Here is a 12,431-nt window from a genome sequence, read left to right on the forward strand (position 1 = left end):
CTAGCAGTTGAAAGCATGCAGTGCAAGTAGATAAATAGGGAAGGTAAATGGCATTTCTGTGCGCTACTCTGGTTTGCCAGAAGTGGCTTAGTCATGCTGGCCACATGACCCGGAAGCTGTACACCGGCTCCCTCGGCTGGTAAAGCGAGATGAGCACCGCAACCCCAGAGTCGTTCGCGGCTGGACCTAACGGTCAGGGGTCACTTTACCTTTACCTTTAACTTGGCCATGCTCATTAATTTTGATGGGTCTGCTTTGAGTACAGCTTAGCTGAATACCACTCTCTATATATACAAATTAGTACATGCAAATTGGTGTCCTTTCCAGGCCTTGGCTTTTATTCTCTGCTATGAGACTCTTAATCTCAGGGTCATAGGGTTCGAGCCCCACTTTGGGCAAAATATGTCTACATTGCTGGAAGTTGGACTAGACAACCGTCTAGAATGGAGCTATTTATTTCCACAGCAAACCTTCAGCAATGAATTTTGGGAGCCTTTGTGAAGATGTGCTTGTCTTAACATAGTAGCTTTCTTTATAGACAGCTTACAGATGAGGTTCCCCTCTCCCTGCCCCAACCTCCTCCCTTTAAAATGATGTGGTTAAAAAAAAAAGAAATCAGAATAGGGGTCACATACCATCCACGCCTTGAAGGGTTTCAAGAAGATCACCATGTCAGAAAGGCTACATTTGCATGAAAACTTGTAGGTTTATGTAAATCAAAATCATCCAATTATGCTCAGGCATAATAAACAAAGGAGTGTGTGTGTTGTATATCTATTACTGGCAGAAGCATCTGCCTCAGCAAAACAGCCTTTTAGCAATGCCTCAAAATGCTGAGACTGATATAGATACTCAGTTTTGGGGAAGGGGAAGGGGAGAGTCTCTCTCTCTCTCTCTCTCTCTCTCTCTCTCTCTCTCTGTGTGTGTGTGTGTGTGTGTGTGTGTGAGAGAGAGAGAGAGAGAGAGAGAGAGAGAGAGAGAGAGAGATATTTTGGGGATGAGTGACAATTTATGGGACAACTGATCATTATTAAAAGCAGAACACAGTTTAATTGGAAACAGAGGGAGGTTATTTTGAAAGAGAATTAATGCAACCAATAAACCAAAAATATACTTTATGAGAGACGTAGCAGGGTCCACATGTCTACTTGCATAATGCAGAGAACACTTCGCCTGGCATTAGTCCTGGGACACAGCAGCAGCCTCAGAGCTTCTGCTTCATTTTTATTTTATTTTTGCATTTTCCTAGTCTTTATGGTTCCCCTGCAGAGGCTATACAAGCAGTATCTAATAGCGTATAGCGACTCCAGACCGTCCTATCGAGAGCAAGGAGTGCAGTGCCAATGCCCAATATTGCTACCTGGGTTCTCTTCCCCCATAGCTTTTGTTTCCTGGCTGCTTGCTTCCTAGGGGAAGGCCATAGCTCAACGGTAGAGCATCCTGGGCCTTATCAAGTTATACTTCTAAGTTATGAAGTTACTTTTCTAAGACAAGCATGATTTGAGCGGCATTGTATTGCTTGGGGGGGGGCATTATATTATTTATTTATTGTTTCTGTTGTTTATTTTTTCTGTTTTTGCTAGAGGAACTGGGTTTATTTTATTTTATTTTAAAAAAGAAAAATGTGATACAATTTAAAACAAACAAACAAACAAACAAACAAACAAACAAACAAACATTAATTTAGTCTTTTCTGGATTAAGATTTGTTTGCTTGGCTCCCCTAAAGGCAATCCCTATAGGCACTAAGGATGAACAGAGATTGCATTTTGGGAAGGAGCAACAAAGCAGAGTTGGAAGAGAAATCAACAAAGCACCTTTATGTATATCAGTTCGCAATGTGTGTAAAGAGGTTTTTCACTGAAGTGAGAATTGAGCGGATGGAGTGATGAGGTGGGTACAAGGAGACTAAAGTTATTGTGGGGGTTGTGTGTGTGTGGATTAGTTTTGTGTAGTGTGAATGTGTACTTTGCATAGTGTGAATATTCAAGCTAAGTGGTTTTGGTGACTGTATTAGATTTTTTCAAAAAAAATTATGTATTTGATGATATACTGTATTTTATGATAGTGTAATTACACTGAATTTTGATGCATGCTTTGATGGTTTTTCTAGTTCCTAGGCTTTTTCTGTTGTTTTTGTCCATGGAGTTTTCTTGGCAGGGATACTGGAGTGGCTTACTGGTTCCTTCTCCAGGTGGATCACATTTACTCTAACCTCTCGGCTATGACCTGTCCGTCTTGGGTGGCCCTGCACAGCATAGCTCATAGCTTCTCCGAGTTATTCAAGCCCCTTCGTCATGACAAGGCAGTGATCCATGAAGGAGCAGTCACGAAATTAAAAGTCGCCTGCTTCTTGGGAGAAAAGCAATGACATACCTAGACAGCATCTTAAAAAGCAGAGACATCACCTTGCCAACAAAGGTCTGTATAGTTAAAGCTATGGTTTTCCCAGTAGTAATGTATGGAAGTGAGAGCTAGACCATAAAGAAGAATTGATGCTTTTGAATTATGGTGCTGGAGGAGACTCTTTAGAGTCCCATGGACTGCATGAAGATCAAACCTATCCATTCTGAAGGAAATCAGCCCTGAGTGCTCACTGGAAGGACAGATCCTGAAGCTGAGGCTCCAATACTTTGGCCACCTTGTGAGAAGAGAAGACTCCCTGGAACAGACCCTGATGTTGGGAAAGATGGAGGGCACAAGGAGAAGGGGACGACAGAGAAGAAGATGGTTGGACAGTGTTCTCGAAGCTACGAACATGAGTTTGACCAAACTTCAGGAGGCGGTGGAAAACATGGCGTGCTTTGGTCCATGGGGTCACAAAGAGTCGGACACAACTAAACAACAACAACAAGGTTTTTTCTGTAAAATGTTTAGATATATTTATTATGTTAACTAAAGTGTGTAATTATGATTACAGTGGTGCCTTGCAAGACGAAATTAATCCGTTCCGCGAGTCTCTTCGTCTAGCGGTTTTTTCGTCTTGCGAAGCAAGCCCATTGACGGCTTAGCGGCTTAGCGCTATTAGCGGCTTAGCGGCTTTTAGCGGCTTTTTGGCTTAGCGGATCAGCTGATAAGCAGCTTAGCGGCTTAGAAAAAGGGGGAAAGGGGGGGGGACCGCAGGAACTCGCAAGACATTTTCGTCTTGCGAAGCAAGCCCATAGGGAAATTCGTTTTGCGAAGCGCCTCCAAAACGGAAAACCCTTTCGTCTAGCGGGTTTTCCGTCTTGCGAGGCATTCGTCTTGCGGGGCACCACTGTATTAGTAGGTTGTTTGATTTTGAATGTGGGTTTTTTTTATAAAAAAATAATCTTATACTGATTCCTTTTTCTTGTGATTTGTAAGCCACTTAGAGGTTTTTGTTGAACTATGAAGCAATATATGAATTAGCTATATAAAATAAATAAGTACATTTGTATTATGATATTTTTCATCTGGCTCTGTGCGAAATGCAGATAGGCCACATCATGTAGAACTGCAAAAGTTGCATGTGTAACTGTGATTACCCTCAAGTTCTACATTTTATGCTATGTTTCTTGCAGGTAATGTCTGGTAAGAAGCAGCATATTTTAGGGACTTTGAGAATGCCACTGTTAAAAAGTGGCTTGGTACTTAAGGAGACAAAAAAATAAAATAAAACCCAAACAAAAACAAAAAACGAACCTAACCCCAAAATATCAGAAGAATGAACCCCCCTGTATTATTTTCAGAGTTCCTTATGGAATTGAATGGTAGTTAGACCTGGTGGCATCAGAGAAATAATGGATTCTTGCCTTATGACACATCCATTTAGAAACGGTGCCAAACTCCAGAAGTAAACAGCTTTCTCAACAGCTGGCCCATGATCAGGCAGAAGGTAGTTTAATGGAGAAGCAACACATTGTGTACACCAGCAGTTTCTCAACCTCTCAGACCTAACGGTGGAGATGGGTAGATTTAGACTCTGGACTTAATGGCCCTGTTTATCCCACTCCATATTTCAACAGCAACAAATATTGCTTTACACATTTCAGTGTACAGTTACAATGTACATTACAATGGAACAATATATAGGACTGGCTTTGAATGTGTTAAACCAGGAATGCTGCAATTGGGAGCCTCCATCTCACTGTGATAATGAACATTTATCTATTGCATAAAATATATATACTGCTTGATTGCAAGAAAGAAAGAAAAAACTCAAAGCAATTTATAAAAAGAACAAAACAATAAAATTATCAATAAAACCGTTAAAATATTCAAATAGTAATTAAAATCAACAATGAACTAAAAACAAATTAAAACACATACCAACATTCTACATACCTGGGTAGGCTTGCCTAAACATATGTGTTTTTCATAGAATCATAGAACTGTAGAATTGGAAGGGACCATGAGGTTCATATTGTCAAACCCCCAGTAATACAGATATCATTTTGCCCAACACGGAGCTCAAACCCACAAACCTGAGATTAAGAGTCTCGTGCTCTACTGGCTGAGTTATCCCAGGTGGGATAGCAGGCAATGAAAAGGGCACATGAGGGGGCACAAAAGGGCACAAAGAGGCCTGCCAGATGTCATGGCATCATATGTAGGGTTAGAAGGGATCCTGATGGTCATTGAAATGCTAGAATCTCAGCTATGTCATACATGACAGATTGCCATCCAACCTCTGCTTAAAAACCTCTAAGGAAGAAGAGTCCACCACCTGTCGTGGAAGTGTGTTCCACTGTCGAACAGCTCTTACTGCCAGAAAGTTTTTCCTGATGTTTAGTTGGAATCTCCTTTCTTCTAACTTCAATCCACTGGTTTGGGTCATATAACGTCCGGAGCAGAAGGAAACAAGCTTGTTCCATCCTCTATGTGACAGCCCCTTAGATATCTGAAGATGGCTATCTGCTCTCAGTCTCCTCTTTACGAAACAGGCAGGGAGGGTGAGTGCTGCCACACTAAAATATTGATTTCTGAGAAATGTGGATCATGTATTCTGAGGCACCTGTAACGGTGCCAGTTCAAAGACTGCAGCAGTTGGGTAGACGGATATGAGATAAGGCAATCTCGCAAGTGAACGGGTCCAAAGTTGTTAAGGGCTTTATATACTAATAGTAACACCTTGAACTTGGCCCAGTAGCAAATCAGCAACCAGTGTAGTCTCTCAGCACAGGTGTTACATGCTGAAGTGTCTCACGCCTGTCAGCAATAATACTGCAATAACAGTAGCTTCTGGATCACAAGTGCATTGCATTCCCTTTACATTGAAATGAATGACATGGAATAATGTGATAACAATCTAATTTATGTATGTTATGTGATTAGTTATGCAAATTCAGCAAGTTATGTAATTTTGCCACAGCAGACAACGGGACAAATGATGTACTTTTTCACAGAAGATGAACTGGGCACATTTCCCTTTATTATTTTTCATCACTATTCAAAACAGCCCCATGGCTCAGATTACTAACAACAAATTCATACACACTAGTTCAGTGTTTCCCAACCGGTGTTCCGCGGCACACTAGTGTGCCGCGGGTCGTCGGCTGGTGTGCCGTGGGAGGGAGGCGAGTCGGACGCCCCGTGCTCCACGCAGGGAGCGCAAGGCTTGCGGGCAGCAGCCTGCAGCGCGGAGCACGGGGCGCCCTCCGGAGGACGCCCCGTGCTCCACGCAGGTGTCCGCAAGCCTTGCGCACCCGGGGGATCTCCCCCCGGGAGCGCAAGGCTTGCGGGCGGCAGCCTGCAGCGCGGAGCACGGGGCGCCCTCCGGAGGACGCCCCGTGCTCCGCGCTGGTGTCCGCAAGCCTTGCGCACCCGGGGGATCTCCCCCCGGGAGCGCAAGGCTTGCGGGCGGCAGCCTGCAGCGCGGAGCACGGGGCGCCCTCCGGAGGACGCCCCGTGCTCCGCGCTGGTGTCCGCAAGCCTTGCGCACCCGGGGGATCTCCCCCCGGAAGCGCAAGGCTTGCGGGCGGCAGCCTGCAGCGCGGAGCACGGGGCGCCCTCCGGAGGACGCCCCGTGCTCCACGCAGGTGTCCACAAGCCTTGCGCACCCGGGGGATCTCCCCCCGGGAGCGCAAGGCTTGCGGGCGGCAGCCTGCAGCGCGGAGCACGGGGCGCCCTCCAGAGGACGCCCCGTGCTCCGCGCTGGTGTCGGCCAGCCTTGCGCACCCGGGGGATCTCCCCCCAGGAGCGCAAGGCTTGCGGGCGGCAGCTGGCAGCGCGGAGCACGGGGCGCCCTTCGGAGGACGCCCCGTGCTCCGCGCTCGTGTTGGCAAGCCTTGCGCACCCGGGGGGCGCATGGGGCGCCCTGAAACAGAGGGTTCCCCATGCTGCGGACTGTAGCCTGCCGCCGGACGTGCGGGGCGCCCTGAAGCAGAGCGCCCCTCGCGCCAGGCAGACATGGGCCAGCCCCACAAGCTCGGGGGACAGCGGGGAGGCGCAGCACCGCCATCCCACTGTTCCCCGACCTGGTTTTTTGGGGGGGAAATAAAGGGAAAAATTTTTTCCTTTATTTCCCCCCTCAAAAAAGTAGGTGCGTCCTATGGGACGGAGCGTCCTATGGGACGAAAAATACGGTACTTACTATTTCATAATAAAGTAATTATAAAATACTTTCTTTGTGTTTATTTGATTCCTATTAAAGAGAGTTACTTTATATATAGTCAATATAGGCACAGAGTTAATTTTTTAAACATTTTCTAATGGTGGTATGCCTCGAGATTTTTTTCATGAAACAAGTGTGCCTTTGCCCAAAAAAGGTTGGGAAACACTGCACTAGTTCATGTAGAAAATAAAAGAAAGAATGTGTTTGGCAGGGGGTGAGGGGGAAACAAGCTATGATCTTAATTCCCTCACACTCACACACAAACTAAATTCTTCCTACCTTGCAGAAACTTACCAGGTTCCTTATTGATGCTGAATTCTAATTTCACAAGCAATGGAAGTTGTGGGAAAGGAAGTGGTGGTGATGAGGGGATTGTTATGTGAAATTGTTTACCCCCTTGGAAACAATATCAATTTTTGCAATTTTTGGAGAAAGGGACTGCAAAACTATATTAAAATATTCACCTATTCCCAAGTGAGGGCCCTCACTTTGACTTTGCTTTGTGACATCATCATACTAGCTATACGATTCTTGACCAATTGAACTGCATAATCAACAAGAAGGATCACACTCTTATTGAAATGAAGTACCACCAAAACAGCTGCTTAAAACCAATGAAAACAAAAGCAACAAAACAAAACAAAAATCCGGACAAATAAAAAAAGACCCAGTATGAAAAAGGAAATGTTTTATGGTTTGGCAGAACATTTTCAGGCCCATGAAATGCCCTTTTTTTGCATCAAGGAAGCACACACACACAAACACACACACATATATTATGCTCAGGCGATGGGTGAACCCTAACGCTCACAGCCCACTTTGGGGTGTGTGTATGGAATCTCTACAGACCACAGTTTGAGATATCAGTGCTTATTACTCAATCTCTTTATAGCCCAGCAATCAAGAAACAAACTTATCAGAACTCCAGTGGCTTTCAGATAAACAGCTCTATACTTCTACATGCCCGTTTGTTCAGCAGATCAAAAGGAACTTCTCATGAAGGGAGATAAAAATGCCTGCCCATGATTTATTAACACCAGGGTGGCAAGGCCTCTGACCTTTTTCCATTAAGCGCGCGCTCTCTCTCTCTCTCTCTCTCTCTCTCTCTCTCTCACACACACACACACACACACACGAGAGAGAGAGAGAGAGAGAGAGAGAGAGAGAGAGAGAGAGAGAGGGGGGGGGGGGGAGAGGCACTACAAGTGAAGTTGTTCCTCCCACATTTCTCACTACCAGCCCAAGGCAAAAGGTTTACATTCAGTCACTCAAACATAAACTGAAAACCTGACCACAATTCTTCTGCTTTGCATACTGTTGGCAATTGGTGCTTGAGGGGAAAAGCCATCCCCCACCCAAATAAAAAAATCAGGAGATAAGCTTGAATGTTTCCCTGGTAGACACAATGATTTCAAAGTTCCCGCCAGATGCAAATCATGTCCATTTTGCAGACTCCAGAATTCTCTAAAAACATTGAAAACCACACTTAATGATGAGTGATGCTGTGAGAGGTTGTGCTGCTGCCGTTCACCATACAAAGATAGTCCATCCAGGAATCATTCCAAGCACTGGCCATCTGAAATATGTACCCCGAATTGTAAAAACACACAGACCTTTTCCAGTTACAGCTTTTGCAACTATAGTTACTACTGGCAATTAGAAATGCTAAAAGGAATTAAGATTTCCTTCTCTCTTTCTCTTTCACACTGGCAAGGGAATTAATTTAAGGCTTCAGTGAGAGCAGTCAAAAGGAGACAGGACTTGTCTGATGCTATTTGGCAGTCAGCTTTGGTTCACTTCGCTCAGTGCTATTCGCTTCTCCTTCTCTTTTTAAGAAAGCTACCATGATCAAAATTAAGATTCAGAAGCACAAGTAAAAACCCAGACAATATTTGCTTTATCTGGCAATTATGATTTCAAACCATCTCATCCCTTCCCTCTGAATGAGCAACCACCCACAGCAATTTTACAAAATACAGGTGGAAGCGAATACAGTTCCAGCTGTATAGGTAGAATACCACCTTGTTCTTACACCACTATTTATTTACTTAGTAAGTATGTGTTCAGTAGCAATCTACCTGGATACAGAGTGCTCTTTTACCTTTTTTTTTTTTTTTTAAGGAATAAAAGAATCAAGAACAGCTCCAAAATTACACTATGGTAACTCTGAGTTGATGGCCAGATATTTATGAATGTTGTTGATGTTGTTGCAAACATTTTTGAACCTGGTTTTATCACATGGCATTGCACATTTGGCAAGTCAAAATCTGAAAGTCAGAATGTTTATCTAAATGTATTTTTATTCTGCCCTTCATCAAAAATTGATTTTATGGCCCATTCTGCACATAACACCGGACCGTACGAGAGTAGTAGCAAGCCCCAGGCCCATACACTTCCCCTCCTGCTCTAGAGTGGCTGTGAGAAGAACAAAAGTATCTGTTTCCTGTTTGAAACTACCCAGTGTCTGTTGCTTCATACAAACTGAGGGGTGGACTATGGTTAGTTTAAATCAGGAATAGGGACTCCTGCTACCATCAACTTCAGCCAGAATGGCCAATGGTCAGGAATGATGGGAGCTGTTGTAGAAAGCCGCAGGTTCCCCACCCGCAATTTAGAGAAACTGTGATTTGTTGAAGCAACTCAGGATCAAAGAACACTAGATTGCAAGAGGGGTGAGTACACAACCCCAAGACTCGTTCACTTAACACTAAACTATGGTTTAGTAAATCAATCGGGCTAACCTGATCCAGAAAAACACACCCACCCCACTCACACATGAAGACAAAGTTCACCACAGCCAATCACAAACAACCAACCACACCCTAGGGCAACGCCAACCACTCTCACCAACAAAGGAATACAAGTGAGAGGACCCACACAATTGATGCTTACACAAACCCCACACAGACAGTAAGTAGAATTGCCACCCGATCCCACCCCACTCACCATGCCCCCCTCCACATCTTTCCCCATTTTCTTCCTACTTTAACACTAATGTCTCAACAAATGAAACTGATCTGTAGAAAATGTAACTTGAAAATAGAGACACTGTGCATACTTTTGTAAACCAAGAAATCTTTAATAAAAGTATATTTTTAAAAAATCAAATATCAAATAGTATTATGTCTGAAATAAGCCAACAGTTTTGAAGCAAGACTGTTTCAGAAATCACAAGTCTAGGTTGTAGGGTGTAAGTGCTGTTACTTTCGGGAAAGAAAACACCTTTGTACAAGCACTTTCAGGCAGAAACAAATTCAAGCAAACTCCATCACACCTGACTGATTCTTTCCTCTCCATTTTTGGAGTTGGAGAGAATTCACATGAGTTGGTGAAGCCAACATTACAGTCAAATGTATGTGCATATGTTCAACTGGACATAAAATGTAATGTGGCAAAATGGGACAATAAAAGGCTGATTTGGCCTTACACCGAGAAAGTCAAAGGTATGCTGCAGGCAATCTATGATCTTTGGATTTGTAGATACATGGTTTGCATGAATGGAAAAGCAGAACAATAAAACTGGAGAGGCTCAGAAAACAAACTGTTTTAATACTCTCTCATGCAGAGAGAGGCGGTTTAGCAATGTGGCTGCGCTTTTCTCAAAGCCTCTTTTGCATGCTCTGTATTCCCACAACGTACATGAACATATAACAGGTAATGTAATCTTCCACAATCAAACAGTGATAGAAGTGAAATCGAATAATTAGCTATAAGGTGACTTACCGAATAACCTTTTCCTGATAGTGATTGAGCAGAACTCTGTGGAAAGAAAAGGTACATCAGTGTAAGTAACAAAGGGAGTTATGCGTAATGTCACGAAAAATTGCAAGTTTCCCTCTCCATGCAATTGCAAAGTGCCATTTCCTAGGTAACTCTTATCAAGATCCAGGAATGCTGCTGCCAATCACCCCACACTTGTAAAAAGATGCAGATTTACATGCAGGTCTCATTTGAAGACAGACTCAGGTTTTGCCAAGGAAGCAGGCCCAATAGCCGTTGAACATGCATAGCTTCATAAAGCAGACTGCTACATAGTAAGGTCATTGGTTCATCTAGCCCAGTGATCATCTTCTACAGTTCACAGCAATGAAGCCTCAGCTACAGGTCTTTCCTAGGCAATAGGAGATGTAAGTTCATGGCTCAGTGGTAGAGCATATGCTTTACATGCAGATGGTCCCAGGTTCAATATCCAGGTAGATAACTGAGATAGACCCCGGTCTGAATCCATGGAGAGCTGTTGCCAATGAGTGCAGGTGAGGTAGTAGGGTATCTATGGCCCTCCAAATTTCATTTAACTCCCATCAGCCCCAGTAAACATGGCCAATGGCCAGGTTGTGTGGAGTTGTAGTCTAGCAAAATCTGGAAGGCCACAGTTCCCTACCCCGGTCCAGAAAACAGTGATGGTCTGACTCAATAGGAGGCTGCTTCTTTTAAAATCTATCACTGTGGGGAGCTGGTTAGCATATAATGTGTTGCCTTATACTGAATTAATTGTAGCCAGGTATCGTGCATTCTCGCTCTCCCAAGATCATTCCCATTTGTGAAACCAGAGACTGGATTGGGGGCATTCTATAGACTATGGATCTAATTTGGGACCTCCTACTCGCTTCTATAGTTCAGGCCCAATCCCTATAGTAACCCTTTCCATGTTTTCAGTTACTACAATCCTTGTACAACTTGTGCTAAAGGTGATCCTACCCATCAGGCACCAACCCCTTTTATGGGTTGTATCCAATTAAGGCCTACTCACTAGACCTGCTAAAATTCATAGACCTAAGTTAGTTAGGACTGCCTTGTGGGACATCTTCAGGAGAAGAAAAGGCTTAGGAGTAAACTCTATACAAATCTTGAGTGGAGTCCCTAAGACAGTTGGATGGCTTCTTGTATGTCTTCTTCCGGCAGCCAAGCTAGTGTCAAATGCATTGTTCTACTTTCCTTTGGACTACATCAGCGAGGCTGGGGGGGGGGGCGGTCTTGTCATATGGCCAGCCCAGGTCCTCCATACACATTGCCCAGGCTTGTGCCCCAGAGAGGTCATTCTAAGCCACGGACATGCCTTAGACTTGGTGTTTACCTCTACGGATGCTGGTGATCTGACATTAACTAAAAGCGAAACAAAAGAAGTGCCATGGTCAGATCACTTCCTGGTGCAACTGGACTTCTCCGCAACCCTTCCCCTCCGCAGGGAGGTGGGACCGATTCGGATGGTCCGCCCCCGCCACTTAATGGATCCAATTGGCTTCCAGAGAGTGGTAGGGGATGCTTTATCCCAAGTTGATGGCCTTTCAGCTGATTCCCTGGTGGCCCGCTGGAATGTGGAGTTAACCAGGGCTATTGACTGTCTGGCTCCGAAGCGCCCTCTCCGATTGCATGGAGCCCGGACAGCCCCGTGGTTTTCCCCGGAGCTGAGGGTGATGAAACAATCGTTGAGACGGCTAGAGCGCCGGTGGCGGAAAACTCATTCTGAATCAGACCGGACACGGGTTAGAGCTCAACGTCGAGCCTACCAAGTGGCAATGGCGACGGCGAAGAGGGCCTTCTTCACCGCCTCCATTGCATCTGCAGAAAACAGCAGCAGGAGACTTTTTCAGGTGGTTCGCAATCTATCAGAACCACCTGTACCACCGGGGCCTGGTAGGGACCCCAAGATCTCCTGCAATGCTTTTGCAAAGTTTTTTGCAGATAAAATCGCTCAGATTCAGAAGGAGGTAGACTCCACCGTGGGAGCAGGGCCAGGGCGGGAGAGTGCTAGAGTTCTGTCTGGTCCTGTTACATGGGATCAATTCCAATCTGTTACCTCCGAGGATGTGGACAGGCTGCTTGGACGAGTGAAACCAACCACCTGTCTCTTTGATCCT

General features: G+C 44.8%; 1 protein-coding gene across 10 annotated transcripts in view; it reads right to left on the bottom strand.

Annotated features, from left to right (window-relative positions):
• The window catches only part of FBRSL1 (fibrosin like 1), a 791,131-nt gene that overhangs the window by 402,913 nt on the left and 375,787 nt on the right, over positions 1-12,431 (bottom strand). For all 10 annotated transcript variants that reach the window (XM_081842687.1, XM_081842691.1, XM_081842685.1 and 7 more), the window contains one exon: positions 10,297-10,332. In XM_081842687.1, the coding sequence (XP_081698813.1) occupies positions 10,297-10,332 (36 nt within the window). The remainder of the gene's footprint in view (positions 1-10,296; positions 10,333-12,431) is intronic.

The sequence above is a fragment of the Podarcis erhardii genome, assembly GCF_964252035.2.
Source record: "Podarcis erhardii genome assembly, chromosome: 15".
Classification (NCBI taxonomy): domain Eukaryota; kingdom Metazoa; phylum Chordata; class Lepidosauria; order Squamata; family Lacertidae; genus Podarcis; species Podarcis erhardii.